Source organism: Miniopterus schreibersii (genome assembly GCF_964146895.1).
Source record: "Miniopterus schreibersii genome assembly, chromosome: 18".
NCBI classification, from domain to species: Eukaryota; Metazoa; Chordata; class Mammalia; order Chiroptera; family Miniopteridae; genus Miniopterus; species Miniopterus schreibersii.
In genome coordinates this window covers 27,910,291-27,931,441 of record NC_138121.1, presented here as the reverse complement: position 1 = coordinate 27,931,441, position 21,151 = coordinate 27,910,291, and the positions used below count along the sequence as shown (strand labels likewise).

General features: G+C 41.6%; 1 protein-coding gene across 2 annotated transcripts in view; it reads left to right on the top strand.

Moving 5' to 3' along the window:
* ZCCHC14 (zinc finger CCHC-type containing 14) overlaps positions 1 to 21,151 on the top strand; it is a 57,004-nt gene that overhangs the window by 5,355 nt on the left and 30,498 nt on the right. For both annotated transcript variants that reach the window (XR_013997580.1, XM_081119253.1), the window contains exon 2: positions 17,633 to 17,756. Coding sequence is in view for 1 of the 2 variants with exons in the window: in XM_081119253.1 (XP_080975379.1) it covers positions 17,633 to 17,756 (124 nt within the window). In the remaining variant the exon portion in view is untranslated. The remainder of the gene's footprint in view (positions 1 to 17,632; positions 17,757 to 21,151) is intronic.

Below are 21,151 nucleotides of genomic sequence, written 5' to 3'. Positions count from 1 at the left end.
TTTCAATTCTTACCTTTTTTATCTCTCATTTGTTCTGTGGGTTCCCCACACAGTGGAATTCCTAGGAGGGTGTTTTTTAAAAAACATGTATGGCTGCTGAGGTGCCTCCCCAGAATTCTGGTTTTAAGGAGTATGGGTGTGGCCTGGGCAGCCCACTGAGAGCCTTCATTAGTCCTCTGGCACCACTGATTCTCCTCCTGCTTCTCTCAGTATTTGTTTTCAGTTTTTCTGCTTTCCTACCCTTTTGATGATGGTATTCCTCAGAATTCTCTCCTTTTTCCTTTCTCTTTTTTATTTTATAATTCATGACATTTTAAGCTGTGATTTTGCTAGCACCTCTCACTGGTGAATCCAAAACCTGTATGTCCAACTAGACCTGAGCTCCAGTTTGGAGGTTCCAGGTAGCTCAGTTTCTCTATCCCCATCCTCGACCACTCTGCCTGTGTCCTCCATGCCCCTGGCGAGAAGCCCACACCTTCCATAGATAGTTTGCCTGCCTTATCCATCCAACCAGCTTGTTTCTGAGTCCTAAACATCCTTATAGATTTGTTTTCTATCAACACGGCCACAGCCCAGGTCACTGTTCTCCCTGTCTGTCTGTCCTGCTCACTCTCTCCTTCAACCTGTCCTCACCACACTTAGGATGATGGTCACACATATGGCACACTTCTATGTAAGTGGACTTAGATTTTGGGCGATTTGCCAGGAAACCGGGGAATAGATAAAATTAGTCTTCAGGGAACAAGCACAACCCTAGCCTCATGTAACTCCACTCTCCCCTGAGTCAGGAATGCATGCTGGAATGCAAGTGAGTGATGAGCTCCTTTTAGAATTAAGCTGATGTCATTGTTGAAAGTCGACGAGGAAAAACTGCATAGCTGCTCTATTTCATTTTTTAATTAAACTATTCAGAAATGTTGGTACCTTAACAATTTTTTAGAAATAACTGCGATATACCCAACTTCTGACCTTGACCTGGGTCTAGTTGACTATAACACCTCCTAGTCTCCCTGACCTAGATCTAGCCTACTATAACAACTAGTCTCCCAGGCCCCACTCAGCCTCTAACAACAGTTCCCACTGTGTCACTGGAATGGTCTTGGTAAGATACCTATAGGATTCTTACTCTCCGGTGTGCAGTTCTTAGTATGGTATTTTGTGGCCTTTGTGACCTTATCCATTGCCCGTCTATACTCACCTCTGTCTGTACTTGCAGTTCCTCATATTCAGCATGTTCTCTCTTTCCCCTGAGCCTTTGCAGATGCTGTCCCTTCAGATGGGACCCCTAGTAGCTACCTGAGGCACTCCAGCCCCAACTTCTCCGCTCATACATACCAAGCCTTCTGTTGCTTCCTTCTGTCCTAGAACTTAGTATACTGTATTATAATAGATTTCTTTAAATCTTCATCACCAGACTTTGACTTACTGGAGGGCAGAGCTTGTCTTTTTCCTTCATTCTCAGAGCTCTAGTGGTCCCTGCCACCCAACAGGGCTGTGTCCTGAGCATCTGTGAACACCTGATGGGAGGAAGTTGTTGGTTATTTATGAGAGGCCATCCTAGTGAAAACATTTTTTTCCTCAGAGCTTTTTTCTATGGCCCTATTAGTAATACCTGTTATCAACTCTGGCTCTTCCTTAATTGCCTTTATCCAATGGCCATTTCTCTGATGCATTTCATAGCTTTAGATGCTAGTGAATTTTAACATGGTATTCTACTTTCTTATTTTTTAAAAGCTTTCTTTGGGAAAAATTCTCTGAACATGATAGTTTGGGTTTATATTACCCCATGACAAAACCAAGTTTTATGGACAAGTACACAGAGAGCTAGGGAAGGGCATATGGTCTTCTGATGCTTTGGTAGAATGTCTCCCTTACTATCCATGTGGATTAGGAGTAGTGTTTGTAGTTTTAAAAGTAAGACTATTTTGAATTAATTTCTTTAATGTTTACAAAATTGTAAATCTTAGTAAGCCTAGATATTTTAGTTTGCTATAGAATGGCAATAAACTGAACAACTGTTAATCATCCCAATTAAAGTTTAGTTTATATTCTACACTTTAAACTGTGACATCAGATTAATTATAAGAAGGCAGCATTATAGAGCCATCTCCTAATTATTTGGGACTTATACATAAAAACTTCAGTAGATTTACTAGGAAAAATTATTACATTCTCAGGTTGCTTACTGATTTGCAGTCAAATAAAAACATGTATATGTAGGAGCGACTTCTAGAAATAGTAAAGTCTTGACTAGAAAAAATAACTTTGAGAAAGGATGAAAATTAGTTTGTGGGGAAGAGAAGCAGTCCCTTTCTCTCTTGGGCATTGTAATAATATGTAAAAGCTTGGGAATAATGCTAGCTATAATAAAGTTAATAAAATTGACGGGTTACTTTGAATGTACCCAGTATTGAAGTTATGTGAGAAGCACTGTGGTGTGTGTACTCTACCTGGACACTGTTAAATATCAGAATACTAATCCAAACTTAAGTACTACCCATGGAAGGATGGATTCTTCTGACTCCAGCTTCCTGATAGAGTATGAGTACTGTTGCAAGGTGTGGTATTTCTGAGAACATTTACTTGTATGGGATTTTTTTTCTTTATTTTAAAGAATAGGTATGGGACTCATGAACCAGTGTACTATTAATATTTGTATTGGGGAGGCTAATTTACCAATCAAAATGATTTTTTTTCTTTCAGAATTAACAATAAAGATGAAGTAGAAAAGGGTAGTCAAAAAGAGGGAATGATGCCAGTAATAGGTAACATTTCAGATATTTACTATGTGCAAGGCACTGTTCTGAGTGCTTCGAATGTCTTTATCCAATCCTCATAACAACTCCGTGAGTGAGGTTCTATTTTTGTCCCCATTTTAGCAGTGACAGAACAGACGCAGAGAGGTTAAGTGTAAGTAATTTGCCAAAGGTGACATTTATAAGTGGCTATTTTTATTATGTGAAGCCAAAATTATGTTTAAAAATATTTGTCCTACGTCATCAGAAGCGAGAGGGAAAACCTGAAGAATATGAAATGAGAGGAAAAAGGGAGGCCTGAATTCTGTGTAACTTGTAGAAGTAGGAAGTGTGACGTCATTCACAGCTTTTGTTCTCACTGCCAGCGCCCAGCCACCACTGGGCATACTGCTCATTTCTTGTTTGCAGTCTACTGTCTTTATAACATAATTCCTCTGCATACCCCACACCCTCAATTACTCATTTCTGTGCGTTCCAATAACCTTTAATTGACAGTCCTTGGTACTAAGCTCTTTCTGTCTTTTTTTTTTTTTTTAATTTGAAGTTAAAACAAATTTTGTGAAATACATATATTTTAAATGTGCCATTTGCGTTTTGGTAAATGCATAAACCTGCATTTACCAAACCACTGTCAAGATACAGGACATTACTGTTACCCCAGAAAATTGCTTCATGCCATTTTCTGATCAGTTCCCACTTTGACCGCCACCAACTCCCCTCTTCCCAACCCTATGCCTTTTTTCTGTGTTTTTCTTCTCTTCTTATTTTCCCACCATTGATTAGTTTTGCCTAGTCTAGAACTTCACTTAAGTGGAATCGTAGAATTTCATTTCAGCTGTTGGCTTGCCTTCTGCTTGCCTCATCTCTTGATGTACCACTTCCCCTAAAACATAAGAACCTCGCAGTTGTATTGTAACCATTTACCTTCTCTGTCCTTTCTGCTATGGTTCTCATATGTATTATTTCTACATATGCTGTAAACCCCACAGTGTATCATTTTTTTGCTTTAATATGAATGCAGTTTTTTAAAATAAAGGAGAAAAGATAGCCTTTTCTTTTACCCTCATATGTACCATTTCCAGTGCTTTTCATTTCTTACTGAAGACCCGGGTTGTTACCATATTCCTTCAGTCTGGAAACCTTTTCTTCAGCACTTTTTGGAGTGCAGGTGTGCTGGCAAGAAATTCTCTTTTCTTTTATTGAACAGTGTTTTGCTTTTGCCTTATCGTTAAAGGATCTTTTCACTGGATGTAGAATTCTGTGTTTTCCATTTTTTCTCGCAGCATTTGAAGAAGCTGAGGCACTGTCTTCTGGCCATCATTTGTTCTCCTCTCCCGCTGTACCCAGCATGCTCCTTTTCTCTGCGTCTTGGTATCGGAGCAGCCTGACTGTGAAGTGTTCAAGTGTTGTTGTTTTGTGTGTGCGTGTGTTTAATTTCCATTGAATTTATTGCGGTGACATTGGTCAACAAAGTCATATAAGTCTCAGGTGCACAGTTCCACAACATACCACCCTTATATTGCACTGTTTGCTCTCCATGCCAGGTTGAATCTCCTCCCATTGTCATTTATCCCCCTTTACCGAGTGTTGTTTTCTTGAATTTATCTTGTTAGATGTTCTCGGAACTTACTGGATTTGGTAAATTTGTCTGTTACAAAATTTGGGGAAATTTCAGCCATAATTTCTCCATAGTTTTTCTGTCTCAATATCGCTTTCCTTCTGGGACTCCAGCTGCACGTGTACTAAACCTTTTGATATTAATCCACAGCTCCCGGAAGCTCGGTTCATTTTTTCCCTCAAATCTTTCTTTGTTTTTCAGATTGGATCCTTTCTGTTGATCTGCATTGAAATTGTCTCCTGTTAATTGCAAACTGCTCCTCCAGTGGATTTTTTTAGTTCAGAAATAGCATTTTTCATTTTAGAATTTTCATTTCTAAAAATGTTTACTATTTTAAGACTTTTTTAAAAGCAGTTTTAGGTTTACACAAAGATGAAACATTAAAATCACACAAATCCACAGTTTACATTTGAGTTCCCTCCTCATGTTGTACACTCTCTGGGTTTGGGCAGATGGGTAAGGACATGTACCCACCATTAGAGTATCACACAGAGCATTTTCACTGTCCTTAAAGTCCTCTGTGCTCTGCTTATCCATCCCACCCTTTCCCGAGACCCTCGGCAGTCAGCCATCTTTTTAGTGCCTCCAGTGTTGTCTTTTCCAGAATGTCACATAGTTGGAGTCGTACGGTGTGTAGCCTTTCACATTGGCTTCTTTCGCCTGGTAGTATGCATTTAAGGTTCCTCTGTGTGTTTTCGTGGCTTGGCAGCTCATTTCTTTTTATCACTGGTAATATTACATACAACTGGAAAATGTGTGCATTCTGGATGTGCACAGTTCATTATCCATTCACCCACTGAAGGACATCTTGGTTCCTTTCTAAATTTCCTTTTTTAAATTGTTTGTTTCCCTCCTATTTTTCTGGTTTGTACATCATGAGCATATTTTCCTTGGAGCTCTTGAGCCTCCTTGTAACAGCCACATAATACTTCTTCTGATTCTAGCATGTGACTCATTTTGTGCTTGGTCTCCTTTTTCTCTTTGTATGGGTCATGTTTTTATTTGTTTACATGTCAAGTAATTATGGATTGCTTCTTGGATTTTGTGAATGAGACATTGTAGAAACTCTGGATTTTGTTCTGTCCTCCTGAAGAGTATTGATGTTGTTTTGTTTGTTTAGCTGGCATTAAATATAGCTGGACTGGAACTCCAGGATTCTCTTCCCTGTGTTGATCAGCAGCTGCAGTCTGTTCAGTTTTTGGTCTTTGCATGACTTCTTGGAGCCTGCCCCAGGCAAGCCTATTTCAGGGCTCACTTGGAAATGTGGGCAGAATTTGAATGCAGAATTTGGTGTTCCCCTACCCAGGTGCTCTCCTTTCTGGGATTTCTCCCTCACTTTCCAGTCACTGTAGTCTACCAGAATTCTGATCTCTGGTTTTTCAAGTCAGTAAGATTGGGGTTCTGTCTGAGCTTCAGCTGTTCCTTTTTCTCATAGGGATCGGGCCTGCAGGATATGAAACTCACCTAGTGCAAATCTTTTTCCAAATGTAGACCTCCCTCTAGTTTCTGCCTGCTTTGGTTGTGTTCAGTTTATTTTTTTCATACTTTGTCCAGAGTTTATGGTTCTCTGCATGAAGATTGGTCTGACTATTTAACCACTGTTGGAAGTAGAATCACCTGCTTTTTATATCATCCAAGTGTTAGCATAAATATTGCACATGTGCTCTAGGAAGGATTAATTCTCTCTCGTGAAGTGTAGCTGTGGAGAGTTTTACACTAACTGTGACATTTGCCATTATAAAGATTAAGGTTCTGTGCAGAGGAGGAGAAACAAGCTGGCCCGGTGGTTTGAAATTAGAGGGTCGTTTGGAGAATGTGAGACGATGCTTTTAACCTTCTGGAACTTCTTAGGTGCTAAATAACAATGGAGAATCAGGTGCGCAGATCAACTTGTAGGACAAGTGTGAAAGGGCAGGTTTGGGCCCTCTTTTACTTGTAGTTGTGGAATTCATTTGCGCAAATACCATTTGCCTGTTGGATGCAGTCTGATTATGCTGAAGGAGGTTAGTCTTGGCCCCCAAAGTCTTTTCTTTCTCTTTATTCAAGTTGAGCCTTTTCTGGCCTGATCTTTCTGTGCATGGCTGGCCACAAAAGAGATTTGGTTTCTGACTCTGATCAGCTTTGCCTTGCTTGTAATAGGCATCCAGTCAAGACTCATTGAATGGAATTTGTAGCTCCTGTAGAAATAAAACCCAAGGGCCTGTTTCTGGACCTTTGATGCTTCCCACACATTTCTAGTTTATTTCAATGCCTGATCTTCCCCTCCTGGATCCCTAAATATTCTGCAACTGAATTTATATCATGGCTAGTACCCCACAGAGATCATGAAGCAACCATTTTAATGTGCTAACTGCTCTGAATGGTTCATCGCAGGCAGTTGAATGTAATACTGGGAACCAAAATGGTCTGTATGGCACAGTTTACTTACTATCATTAGACGTCGAGCCAGTTTCTCAAAGAAAATCCCAATATTTAAACATACTGTTGACCAAAATATGCACAATAACAATACTGTGTATAGTGTGCACTTAATGTCAAAAGTCCTGGCGGTAAAAGTAACCTACACGAATGCCTCATCTGCCATCCTTTTGGATGTGACCTTCGCAGGATGAAATTCCACCTGAGGTTGCATGGTGAGGAGGAGCAACCGCAGCCTCTGCATCTGAACTTGTTTTTACTGTTAACCATTTTTGATACTACATGGTCACATAACTTAAGGTTTTCTCGAATGGGGAGGGACTGTCTGAATGTGTTGTTTTATATTCAAACACGGTGTTGCCTTCAGAGTTTAGGTTGGGTTGGTTGTTGTTCCCACATGGCTGTGCCTTTTAAACTTCTTTTAGAAAGTCCTTCTGTATGTTCCCTTGCTGTCACTTGTGTCTTCTTACTGCTAATATTGTACCTTTTCCCAGCAACCATTGATTTCTTTAGGCTCCCCCTCCCCCCACCTTAAATGTGCTGCCTGTTATTTGCTCTGCTCCAGGAGAGTACCCCGAAGCCTGTTGGAATTGTGTTTAAATGAAGCCTTGAACGAGAGGCTGGGTAGTGTGGCTGTTCAGACAAAAACCTTTCTTGCTACACCCTGCTCCTCAGTTGTGTCACCAACCTGGATAACTGTGAGTGTTTATTGAGCACCTGCTATGTGACAGGCTCTGTAAACTTTCCAGGGAGTAAACACTTTAATCCTGCAACAAATGTAGGAAGTTGGCTAAGATGCTATTTTTAAGCCCATTTTATAGGTTTGCATAGCTTAGGAAGTATTGTCTTTAGTCAACTCAGGGCTTTTGCCCCAAATCCATGTTGTTCTGCACTGCAGTCTCCTGAGCAGTAATTCTGGACCCTTTCAGAGCTGTTTGTACCAGGGCACGACCCCCCCTCCCCAATTTTGGTTTAATTGGCCTGTTTTGGGGTTTCCTGGAATCTGAATTTCTAAAAGCTTCTCAGATGTGCACAGTTAGGGCTGGGATCTCCTGGTAGAAGCGACGCTGTTCTGTAGGCTGCTTGTGGAAGAACTTGGCTTTATAGTCACATTGTTGGAGCTCATCTAGTTAAGTCCTTGGTACGTTTTGCTGAGATTTTTGAGCAGTAATCTTTTTTCTGTTTTCTTTTTTTAATGAGTAGAGCTCGAGGGTAGGAAATATTAAAAGGAATGTTTTCACATGGAAAACGGTTTTGGGTTGGCATTGGCTCTCACTGGGCCGAAGTCAGCAAAGAGCTTTCACTATTAAACTATCTATTTTCTTGCTCTGGTTTGTAGAGACACATAATTACTATTCTAATAAAATGCTTACAAATCACTCTTCTTTTTGATTTTATGTGTTTTTTCCCACTGAGTTAAAAGTGTTTAACAGCTGTTACTCTTTCCTGTGCAGAGACGGGCTACTTGGGAAAAAAGTTGAAAATAAAGGACTGTCTGTAGACACTTTGGAGTTCATGTTCTTACCCGAGGGCACCTGGCCCTGTTGCCCCCTTGGCACTCAGAAGCTTCAACTATGAAGGTCTTTCTGCCCAGCTGTTCTTGCCTCGGGGTGCCACCCTTTCTGTTCCTGTGCCTGAAGGGCCCTTCCTGCAGGTCTTGGCTTGGCTGGCTCCTTTTCCAGTTAGACCTCAACTCTCCTGTTGTTTCTGGACCACCAGGAACCATGCCCCCCCCCTCCCATTTTCTTTGAGATTATTTGTTCTCCCATGAGGCCACCATCTCTCACATCTTGTGGTTGCTGCTCAGCACCTCCCGACAGCTTCTTAACAGTTCCCAGCTGGGAAGGGAGTTAGTAGGCAGTTGTTGACAAGGTGAGCAGTTTTTTGAAATTCTACTAGTGCCATTCCTCAGAGAAAAATTGGAAAACAAAAATTGTTTAATCCCCAGCCATAATAAATACTATGGTGCGTTTTCTCTTTTTTCCCGGTGCCTGTTTGTGTATATACACAATTGACATAATTAAAATTCTACCTTGTTTCAAAACAGACTCTCAGAAACGGAGACCAAAAGGGGTGATTACCACAGGGGAGGGGGTGTGCAGATGGATGAAAAAAGTGAAAGGGAATATAGTCAATAATGTTGTGGTAAGTGACATGATTTGCATCTTTGACAGATGATTACGAGCATTAGTGAGGTATAAAAATGTCAGATCACTATATTGTACACCTGAAACAAATATAATGTTGTATACCAACTAAGCTTAAAGTTTTTTAAAAAGTAAGTAAAAATAAATGACCCAGAAAAAAAAAATTCTACCATTTCACTTATCTAAGTATGAGCATTCCCCTGTCTTATGTTTCCTGAAATTATATTTAAAAGGCTGCATAATATTTAATCATGTGGATGTAAATTTATTTAAATATTAATCTTGCTGGGTATTTATGTTGTTCATGTTTATTTTTGTTCTTCTAAAGCTAAGATGATGATCCTTGCACACAAACCTTTTTATCACTGATTGTATTCTCAGTATAGATGCCTTCCAGCAGGATTAGTGGATCCAAAGGTACAGATGTAATGAAAGATTGTTACATGTGCCTAATTGCTGTCAGGACAATTACACCAATTTGCACTTGCTAGTCGGGGATGACATTGCTGCTCTCCTTTTAACATTTTATAAGCACTGACTCTTAAGACATTTTGTCTAACTAGTTCAAATAATCAAATCTTTAAACTATTGTGTGCTAGTTTTAGAATAGGTGATTACTTGTCATGGTAGAGGTATTTTTATTTTTTTAGTTAGTTTTTTTTTAGGGTTTTTTATTAGAGCAGAAGGGACTGAGAAACATCGATGTGAGAGCAAAACATTGATCCTTTGCCTCCTGCATGCTCCCTATCTGGGATCACCCACAACCTGGACATGTGCCCTGGCCAGGAATCAAGCCGGCAGACTTTCTGTGCACAGGACAATACCCAGCCAATGGAGCCACACCAGCCAGGGCATGGTAGAGTCCATTTTTAAGTGGAGTTTCCATTTAGAAGGAAATGTACCCTCCCCCCCAACCCAGATTTCAGGGAAGGCGGTATGGAAACGTGGCTGTGTGTAGCTCTCTTCTTCTTGGATTGAATCTGCACCAATTTATAAACCTCTGTAGCTATACGACTGCTCCCTACTGGCCAGATGACCTTGGAGAAATTCTTGATGAGTGTCAGTCCTTATTGTTAAAGTGGAGGTAATGATTACTGCAACCATCACATAGTGCATGCATATATAAGCATATTGGATAAATGGTCTAATAAGAACTATACAAAGTATGGTTATAATACTAGTATTTTTCATTATTTTATTCTACATGGCCTCTTACAAAGTGTTCACATCTTAGGCATTCAGTGTGCACCCTGCTTTTTAAACGTAACTCATATCTTAACAGTCTTTTCATGTCACTGTCCCTTTTGTGTACAGCTGCCTAGTATTCCAAGCGTAGATGTGTCATTTCATTTAACTAGTCCCATATTAATGGCACTTAATTTTAAGTTTCCAATCTTTTGCTAGTACATGCATCTCTACCTTGTATAGATGTCATTTTGAATGTTAGGGTGTATCTGAGGGTAGATTTTGGAACTTCTAACTTCACGTGTGAGAGGAAGGCACACCATTGTCTTTTTGTAGGCATTCCCAAGAACCACTGCCTTGTTAACAAATGGGCTGTCTTGCTGCCTGCGTGCTACATCCCCTTCAATTTCTTTTATTATTGCTGATCATTCATTTAATTACAGCTCAGCTAAGACATTGAAACTTTGGGTTCTCAAGAGAGTAACGATTGCTTTACCAGGTTTTTCTTAAAACCTCTTCTACCTCATTTATATGTTGAACATTTGAGTGCGCAGCGCATGCCTTGCCCTCTGCTGGGCATTGTGAGGGCACATATGTAAAGGGTAAATTTTATGGTCCATCTTCAAGAACCTAGTGGGTAGGGAAAACAAATCTTCATATACTTTCAGTTAGAGTTAAGCATTGCATTTGTTTTAGAGGGATTGTGTTGGGGGGATGAGATGACTAAGGAAGGCCTCCTTTAGACCTTTTCTGATTTGGGCTGGGTTTAGAGGGTTCTGGTTAGAAAGGAGGTTGCTTTTGTCTTAGAAGTCCTAAGGCTTATGGTAGAGAAAAGGAATTGGGTGAGGGTAGAGTTTCTCAACTTCAGCACTATTGAGGTTTTGATCAAATAATTCTTTGTTTGGGGGCCCGCCCAGTGCACTGTAGGATGTTTAGCAGCATCCATGACTTCCACCCACTAGATGCCAGTAGAGTCCCACCCCCAGTTACTACGAGCTCCAGACATGGTCGTATCCCCCTGTTGAGAACTATGAGGTCACAAGCACTGTTAATTTCTGCCTATTTCATAATGGCAGCAAATGCTACATTTCCCTATTAGAAGCTAGCAGAATTATAACTGTGGCCTCTCGGAGTGTTAGGGTTAGTGGAAAATAAGACTTTATAAGTATAATAAGGATAGAAATCTAGAGGAGTTCTAAAAATTAGGTAAACTGGTTCAAAAATACACTATTTCTCCCTCACCCCCAAATGAAAAACACCTGAACTCTAAAGTGACTGAGGATTTTCCTACCAGAGCTTTTTTTTTTAATCCTCACTCGAGGATCTTTTTTTCCCCATTGATATTTTTAGAGAGAGTGGAAGGAGGGTGGGGAGAGAGAAACATAAACATGAGAGAGAGGCATGGATTGGTTGCCTCCTACAAGCTCCCCTTCTGAGGGCAGGGGATCAAACCTGTAACCCAGGTAGTGCCCTTGAGGAATTGAACCTGTGATCTTTTAGGCCACAGGTGGATGCTCTATATACTGAGCCACACCAGCCAGGACCTGGCTCATTTTAATAAGACAATTCTTATGTTAATACTATTCTGGTAAAAAGAGGAGGGCACTGATGGTTGGAGTGCTTTCGATATGGTGATCTCTTGACACTTTGGCCCAGAAGGGAACACCTGTTATCATCACTGTGCCCTGACCTGAGGGTGCCCTGGCAGATCCACTTGTCTGCTAGCCCAGTGTCCTCCCCCCTCAACAGCTTGCTGGCCAACCTTGCCATTGCCCTTACAATCTCAGAGGCATGGGGGAGATCACAGCTTTACTTCCACTAGACTCTAACTGGAAATGTAGCATTTGCTGCCATTATGAAAACAGGAAGAAACCCACAGTGGTTTTAACAGTGCTTGTGACTTGTCACCAGCAGAAAGCAGATGTTTTCATATTGCAGTGGATGAGGCAGTTTAAGATACCCTTGCCCTCGGTAGCAGGGTCAGTCCCTGGATGAGTGCAGGAGGCAACCAATCTCTTGCATTGATGTTTCTCTCCCCCCTCCACTCTCTGAAAAAGCAATGAAAAAAATATCCTTGGGTGAGGATTTAAAAACTAAAAATAATATAAAAATAGAAAAAGGTCTTAACTGTTTTTAGTATAATTGGCTTTATTTGCAATCCTTTGTATTTTATGCGCTTACTACATATTTCTGGGAAGGGTCAGTAGGCTTTGTCAGACAGCTACAGGTTTTTTGTTTTGTTTTCCACAAAGAAAGTTACTCCCCCCCCCCCCCCCCCATGCCTACTGCCATTTTCAGAGCCATTCAGATGCCTGTTAGTGTGAAGTAGGACTTTTGGAGACTGAGGGCTCCAGCCAGCTTATCTGTGTTTTGGGGTTCTTCAGTCCACTGCATGTTAGCATGTCCTGTTTGGATGACTTTGAATGATCTTTCGTGAAGTAGATTTTTTTAAAATATGTTTTTGTTGATTTTAGAGAGAAAAGGGAGGCTAGAAACATCATCGATCAGCTGCCCCCTGCACGCCCCTGCTCGGGATTGAACCCGCAACCCTTGCATGTGCCCTGACTGGGAATCGAATGAGTGACCTCTTGGTTCATGGGTCAGTGCTCAGCCACTGAGCCAAACCGGCAGGGCATGAAATAGATTTTTAGTAATTAAAACTCTCTTCTGAAAACTGTGGTTCTGGTCCATGAATATTAAAGTGAATTTTAAACACAAAGCTTTAAAGTAGCCTGTGTATCATTAGGTCACTTTCATCAGATTCATGGACTGAGGAAAACCCTTAAAGAAAAGTGTAAACATCTGAGGGAGAGACATAGTGGGAGTCATGCTGTCCAGCATGTGTTCCTTCTCTAGGCTAATGGGTTATACGGTTTGTCATCTGCATACCTTACCCTTGGAAGGGATCTGTGAGTTCATCTGATCTAATTCTCTACACAGTACTGGATTCCTTTTTACATCCTGCCTAAAAAGAGGTGGTGAAGCTCTGGCCAGGTAGCTTATTGGTTAGAGTACTGTCCCAATATGCCAAGGTTGCGGTTTCGATCTCTGGTCAGGGCACATACAAGGATCAACCAATGAGAGCACAAATAAGTGGAACAACAAATCAGTGTGTCTCTCTCTGTCCCTCCCTCCCTCCCTCCCTCCCTCCCTCCCTCCCTCCCTCCCTCCCTCCCTCCCTCCCTCCCTCCCTCCCTCTCAAATCAACTTAAAAAAAAATTGTGGCCGTTCTGATCATGGTGAGCTTTATCTCGAAATACTCTCGCACCCCCTGGGAGACAATTAGAAATGCAGAATCTCAGGTCCCACCCCAGACCTTCTGAATCAGAACCTGCATTTTAACAAGATCTGGAGGCATTTTACACATTAAAGTTTGGAGGCAGAGGCCTAGTTTCTATTTAAACAGCTGTAACAGAGGGTTAGCTGTCTCAGAGCCAGGGTGCGAGCTGTGAGTCCAGGTGGTGGGACTTTATAGCCCATTACTGTCTACCTAGGTATGTGGCGAGTGTCAGACCAAAATCACTTTCCTGGCAGAACCACAGAATGGAGTGTGTGCCTCGTGACTACTAGCACACTTCAGAGTCAGATTTCATTCATGGCCTAAGCTTTGTCAGTCCTTTATTAGACCTGATGAGATACGCTGATGATTGTGTAGAACATAATTTAGATTACAGAAATTTTACTTTGCATGAAATAGAGTTTGTTTGTTTGTTTGTTTTTTGTTAGGTTCATCCTGAATTTCATTAAAACTTGGTAGATGTAGTCATATTTTACAGCTGTGTACTAAGTGCCTATTTTGTGCCAGGTACTGTTCAAAGTACAGAGGATACAGCAGTGCACAAAACACACAAAAAATCTCTGCCTCATCGAGCTTCAAGAAGTCTTGCTAAGAAGGTGACATTTGAGTGTAGATGTGATGGCAATGAGGGGCCATTCCAGGCAGAGGGCACAGCCAGGGCAAAGGCCTCCAGACAGAACCTGGCTGCTGAATTTCCCTTGGTGACTGCAGTGGGTTGAGCAGAGGGGAGAAGTAGGAGATGTCAGAGAGACAGCAGGAGCCAGGCCCTGTAGCTCATAGGAGAGCCTGGCTGAGAAGGTACAAAGAATGATTAGATGGTGCAGGGGCGCATACGGATTGTTCGAGTAGAAAGCAAGCAAGGAGCGTGCCTGAAAAAGGACTTTGAACTTAATGGAAAACATCCGTGAAGGTCCAGTGGAGCTCTGTCTTTGGAGAGCATTTTCTCATCACCTTTCGCAGTAGCAGAAGGGGACATTTGGAACTGATCAAGTCTTCATTCTCATGCACATGAAGCTGATGACTGGAGGGAGCTCTACTGTGAGAGTGAGTCAGAGAGCATCTGAGTTGAAGGCGTAGGTCACATGGGCAAATTAACTTAACCAAAAATAACCCCCAAAACAGCATTTCTGGGAAATGCAAGTGAAGATAGCTTTCAATGTAAACAAAGGAGCAAAGTAAAGATAAGGGCTATGTGAGAAAGTGAACATTTGGAAAACTAAGAAGAAATGCTTTGGGGGAGAATACTGAGGAAAACAAATTTCCTTTCTAGTAATAATTTTAAAGTGTTCTTTCATGTATTTATGTCAGATGCAATGCATCCAATTTGATAGGGCAACTCAGAGGTTTTCGCCTTCTCTTTGTAGCATGACAATTGGACATACACCCTTTAGCTTTTCCTGTTAATCCACAGAAGGAGCTTCCTGTTCTCTATGGGTTTCCACTTGACTTTGTTGAGAATTGACAAGATAATGGGTACAGTCAAAAACCTGGACATGGGGCCATCAGTGATTTACACCCTGGCTGCAGTTAGAATCACGTGGGAGTTTAATGCATAAAACAAAAGAAAACCACAACCAGTGTCCCGGCCCCACTCTAGAAATTCTGATTTAATTGGGGTGTGTGGGACTTGGTGTTGGTGTATGTTCTTCCAGTGCCTCGGGGGTTCCTCATGCAGCCAAGGTTGAAAACCACCTTTTTAGTCCAACTCTCATTTCACAAGCTGTGTCCGGCCACAGCATTGATTGCATCGTGACTGTAGTGCATTCTCTGCCACTCACCCGTTGCCTCCCTCTCCCCTCCTCTCTGCAGTCTGAGAGTTGGGAGGCTGGTTTTCTCTTCGTGGCTGTTGGGGATATTTCAGGGTGGGCAAGCGGTATGTGTATAGAACCTAGTAGCAGTTATGTGTGTGTGAGCTCAGGGCAGGAGAGGTTTGTCACTAATCCAGACAACTTGGCTCTTCTTAGGACCAGGATTTAGAATTCCTTACCAGGGTAGCTAAGAGAAAAGTGGGTTCATATGAATCAGGCCCAATGGGAAGGAATCTGCTGTGGTTATGTTTATTATATAGTTATAAATGTCAACCATATTGTAATACTATTGGAACTAAAAATCTTGCTTTTTGAGTAATTGCTTTACCAATAGTTCTATTATCGTCATAGGAAAGAAGTTCATTTCTGGAGTGCTCTGACCATGGATGATGAACGAACCTTAGCCAAACCTAAGGAAAACAGTTCAGTTTAGTTAAATTATTTAAGTGATGAAAAATTTTAACTGTTTTGATAACTAACATATTGGTAATGTTATCAAAAGAATTGATTTTGGGGGGGGAGTATTGGATTGGTGGGGTCACTTTGTGTTATATTAAATTCTAGATTACTAGACTTGCGGTGAGTTCCTTTTCTTGCTCAGTGTCTCGTGCGGTACAGGACCTGTCAGTCCTGTGTGGGCAGTGAGACTTGTCCGCACAAAGGAGGGAGGCCTCCCTGCTCCAGTGGCTTTGACAGAGGTGGGAGTAAGAGCTTATTGTGCACATGGCGTATGGTCTTACTGCAGTTGTCTGAACAGTTGGATGTCGCTCTGTGTTTCCTGTGGTAAATGCTAGCTCAGCCCTGCAGGGGTCCTGGCCATCTCCACCCTCTCTGCCTCTGCCTCTGCGCCCCTGCCTCCAGAGCTTTATCCGGGTGATGGGTCTGTGCTTGCAGTGCACTGACAGGTCCTTTTGACTAGCTCCCACCTACTCTGCAGGTAATGAAGTAAACTGGGAACAAAGGCCTGAGAGCTTGGGGGGGGTGGGGGGGACACACGGTGGGGGGGACGGGACAACACGACACGTGTCTCAAGTGGAATCTGTATCTGAATGGGGATGGAAAGTCATGCTCCTCCCACCTTTATTATGTGTGTAGCATAGTGTTTCTTCACCTGTGAGCAAAGTCACGCCTCTTTTGATAAACTTTAAAATCTTAACTTTCCTCTATGAATCTTTGAAATTTTGATATACATTCAGTTGTGACTCTGAAGAACTTAAAGCATTGGTCATTTTTTTCTTCTAAATCCTACACGTCATAAGTATATTTCGGCTGTAAAACTTTCAAATACAAAATTGTTAAGGGGGAAATGAAAAGTTATTGCACCCTCCCCACCCCACCCAAGAAAGTCTCCTCCTTCCTCCCTTCCCCTCCTCCCCTCCCCCTCCTCCCCCCCCTCCTCCCCCCCCCCCCCTGCAGTTAAGGGTTTGCCATATCCTTCCAGGACCCTTTCCATTCATTTATACACAGACACACTCACTTTAAACCAGAGAAGAGGAGGGGATGGAGTGATACTCCATGGCTTGTTTTTTAATCTTTCTGTATGTCAACAAGCTTATGGTGGTTTTATGACTGCCTAGTTCTGTGGATGCACTGTCCTTGATTTACTGGGGTCTCTACTGGTAGCTGTTGAAGGTGTTTTTAGTTTTTTGCTATTATAAATGCTGCTGTAGTAAGCATCCCCCCACACACATCTTTTTCACATGTAAGGACTTAGTTTGATGAATTCCTAGAAATGGAATTGTAATATAGTTTCAGAATATGCTTTTGTAAAATGTGCCCTCAACTAGATCCAGTTGTATTCCATCCTTTACTGTTGTTTTTAGAGCATTTTATGATTTATTCAACATTTGTAGCAAGGCAGTGTTAAGTTCTGCTGTGTAATTAATTTTATAGGCTCCATCTCACATATAGGCTTATAATTCATGACAGCTTGACTAACATAGTTTTATCCAGTCCCGTGAACCATGGACAGAAGACATAAATTCATGTTTGCTTTAAGTTCTCTGGGCTGTTTTTAAATTTCAGTGATGAGTAGTAGATTGGTGAATTTTTTGTCTTTCACAGGAAGGGCTTACTATTACACTAGTAGTACATGTTTTAGAGAAAAATTTGAAACTGTAATAAACATAAATGACTTTTTTTGTTTAAATATATCTTTATTGATTTCAGAGAGAGGAGAGGGAGAGAGAGAGATAGAAACATCAATGATGAGAGAGTCACTGATCAAGTCCACAACCCAGGCATGTGCCCTGACCGGGAATCGAACCCTGATCTGGATCCTAGGTCAATGCTCAACCGCTGAGCCACGCCCGGCTGGGCTAAATGGCTTTTAAATAACAATGAAAACCAGTCCATATGAACCAGTGGAAGAAAATAAGATGGTTATGTTTTTGTTACTTTAGGTCACTCCAAGAACCGAGACCCCTGTCACCAGTGTCAGTAATAGTTTGGAGAATGCACTACGTACGTCAGCACATTCCACTGAGGAGTCGCTGCCCAAGAGGACTGTGGGAAAACACTCCAAAGGTGAGTCTGTCCATTTGCAGGGCTGAAGGGAAGGAGTTGTACTAGAGTGTAGAGGGGAGATCTTGGGATGATATTTGTTTACATGCTTTCAGATCTTTCATAAACACTAGTCGTAAGAAGATGTATTATTTTTCTAAATTCTGTAAGTAATACATGAATGTGTCTTGGCTTTAAAAATCTCAAATGTTGATGTTTATTAAGGGGGTGGAAATGAAAGTTGTTACACCCTCCTCCCCATCCCACACCAAAATAACTAAATTCTAGAGCAGCACTATCCTGAAGAACTTTCTACAGTCATGGAATGGTCTGTATGTGCACTAACTTGGTCGCCACCAGCCACATTTGCATTTTGAGCACTTTTGAAACGTGACTTATGCAACTAAGGACCTGAAATTTTATTTATTTTTCATTGCAATTGCAATTGCAGTAGCTCAGTGTGGACCATGGTTGCGACGTTGGGCAGTGCAGCTCTGGACTTGATGGAGTGCATGTTTCAGACGAAGCTGTGAGTTCCTTGGTTCCACTATGCCTGACTTCTGCAGCCAGCTGGACAGTCACAGAGTCAGTATGCAGTATAGTTGGTGAGCTGTTTGGAGGTGTGGGAGACTTTCCCAGGATAGTGAAGGTGATGTGTAGGACTAGATGGCTTGACAGTTGAACCCTAACTCAACAGAGTCTTTGGAAGGGCCAGGATGACCCTGACTTGGATGATGGTCATCGTGAGGCCCCAAGGCATTTGCTCCCTCACTCAGCTGGCCTTCCATCCTTCCCCCTTTTGTTTGTGTCTCTTCTAGAACTAAGCTGCCCTAAGGTGGGAGCCATACCTGCTTGTTTTGTGTTTTCCTTCTCTGTCTCCCTCCTGTCTCGGTCACAGTGCTTTGCACCTCACAGATACTTAGTAAGCACTTTGTTTTCTAAATACAGCTCCATTTTGACAAAGTCATAGCGAGCCACTAGTCCCTTACTTGGGTCATACACTGGATATGTCTGTGTTGTAATGTCTGTGCCTGTGTTTATGTATACGTGACCACGACATGGTATTAAAACAGTAAATCCTTATAGCAGCCCTGGGAGCACAGTCAGCTTGTTTTATGTACTTTGCCCCAGGGACTGTCATTCTCAGGATGGGTAGTTGTCACTCAGTCACACAGGCACTTTCTCTCCCTAAAACTGCTCTTGTCCTTTTTCCTTCTGTGTGTTTTCCAGGGAGCAGTACCAGGTGGGGTGTTGCTCCCTTCATCAGCAGACTGTCCAGCATAGAACCAGTGCCCTGCACCCTCCTGATCTGAAGGGCTGGCCTCTTCTGCAGTGTTTTTTCCTCAAGACGTAATTATCAAGAACCCCCTCACTCCTTTTTGAAAATATAATTGCCAAATATGTGTCTGTTATCTCTCTTACTCTTCTTGTCTGTATGTGTTGGTGCCCAGAGAGACAGTGAACCAGCTTTAGCATCGCCTGTGCCACAACATCATTAATTATCTGTAGTATCCTCCATTCATTGGCCATAGGTAATAATAGTTTCTTCCATCTAGGAAATGGCAAGCAAGTTAACTTGGTTTTATTAGCCACACTTCTTGTAATACCCTGTTAGGCCGAGGTTATTGCTCTTCTGGAAGTCTAAGTCACTCTAAGTAATATTATAAAGTTTCCTCATTGTCTTTTCTGTAACCCATATGTGTTTTGGTTTGTGTCTGCTTATTTGGAAGTCTTCACTGATACAATTTAACTTATAAAGAGTTCAGACTTTTCCAGTTCTTTTGTATGGAAGCTCAGGGAATAGCAGTAAGGGCAATCTGAAACCCTACCTGCTCTGGTCAGGTCGTGTTCCACGCTTATTACATAGACTAACCCACATAATTTTCTAAAGAGCTCTGGGGGGGCTCAGTTTTACCTATTTAATTCTAACTTCAATCCCATGAAGAGATTATTGGCCCGTTTTACAGATGGAACAACTGAGTCAGATAAGTTACATTCCCAGGGTAAGCTGGGGTTCCAACCCAGAGCTAATGCTCTTACCCCTTATGTTAGACTGAAGAGAACAGAAAACGAAAATCAAGGTGGCGGTGCTTAAAAGGACACATTAAAAAGTGAGTGTTACCCTTTTTGCTATACTGTTTATTGTGCATATTTTCAGGAACGGGCATAGAGAGAGCAGTGTGGTAGCTGTCCACGTCTGGCTTCAGCAGTGGGTAATCAGCTGCATGTCCTTTAGGGCCTTGACTTACACAGGATGGGTGTGCAGGACTGTTGTACACACTGGGGGAGCAAGTCTCCCTCAGCGCAATCACTCGTATTAAAACTTAGGGAGATGGTTATAATGTACAAGGTGAGGTGGAAATTACTTTTAAAAATAAGTGAAAGAACTTTTGTAACTTTGTTCTCTGGACTTCAAGTGTTATTTTAAAAAATTTTCCATTTGTGAGACAGTGAAAGAGAGTTTCATTGAACTTAAACTGCAGATCATTTACCAGAAGTTCTAAAACTTTGGTTTCAGGACCCCTTTATATTCTTAAAATTGATTCCAAAAAGCTTGTTTGTGTCGGTTATAGCTATAGATATTTAGCATATTATAGATTAAAACTGAGTTTTTTTTAAGCTAAAGAAATGCTTTTGGTTGTATGCTGCTGAGGTTTTTGTTTGTTGTGCAACCTCATTTTAACTTAAAGACTAAACCCAAAAGTTGTGTACTTTTGGTAAAACAAAATCCAACCCAGAGAACTAGAACATGAATTCTAATCAGACAAGAATTATAATAAAATCTAAATTCTAAAATACCGGTAGTGTATTAGTTTTCTTGAGTTGTATTGGGAATTCTAATGTGCATTTGGAATTGAGAAGCCTTGATCATTTTTTTATATATATTTTTTATTGATTTCAGACGGAGAGAGAGATAGATCAGTGATGAGAGTCATTGATCGGCTGCCTCCTTCACGCCCCCGACTGAATGCCAAGCCTGCAACCTGGGCATGTGCCCTGACGGGGAATTGAACAGCAGTCTCCTGGATCCTAAGTCGACACTCAACTGCTGAGCCACGCCAGCTGGGCAAGACTTGATCGCTTTAATTTTTCTATTAGCTCTTTATTCAACATTTTGTCATGAAGACTTTCAAACATATAGTAAAGTTAAAGAATTTTACAGTGAATAGCTACCACCTAGATTTCACAATTTTATTTTACTTTACTTGCCTCTCCCTTATCTGCCCATCTCTCCATCCGTCAAAATGTTACATTTTTTGATGCATTTCCAAGTAAGTTGTTAACAGTTGGGGTAGTTCTCCTGGCCTGCCATTTGTCATATATGATCATGGGTGCTGTACACCCACAGCCCACAGCTTAGTTCCGGGAAGAAGAGTGGGTTCTCCACGACTCCTGAGCCCCTGCATCCTGACATTGCA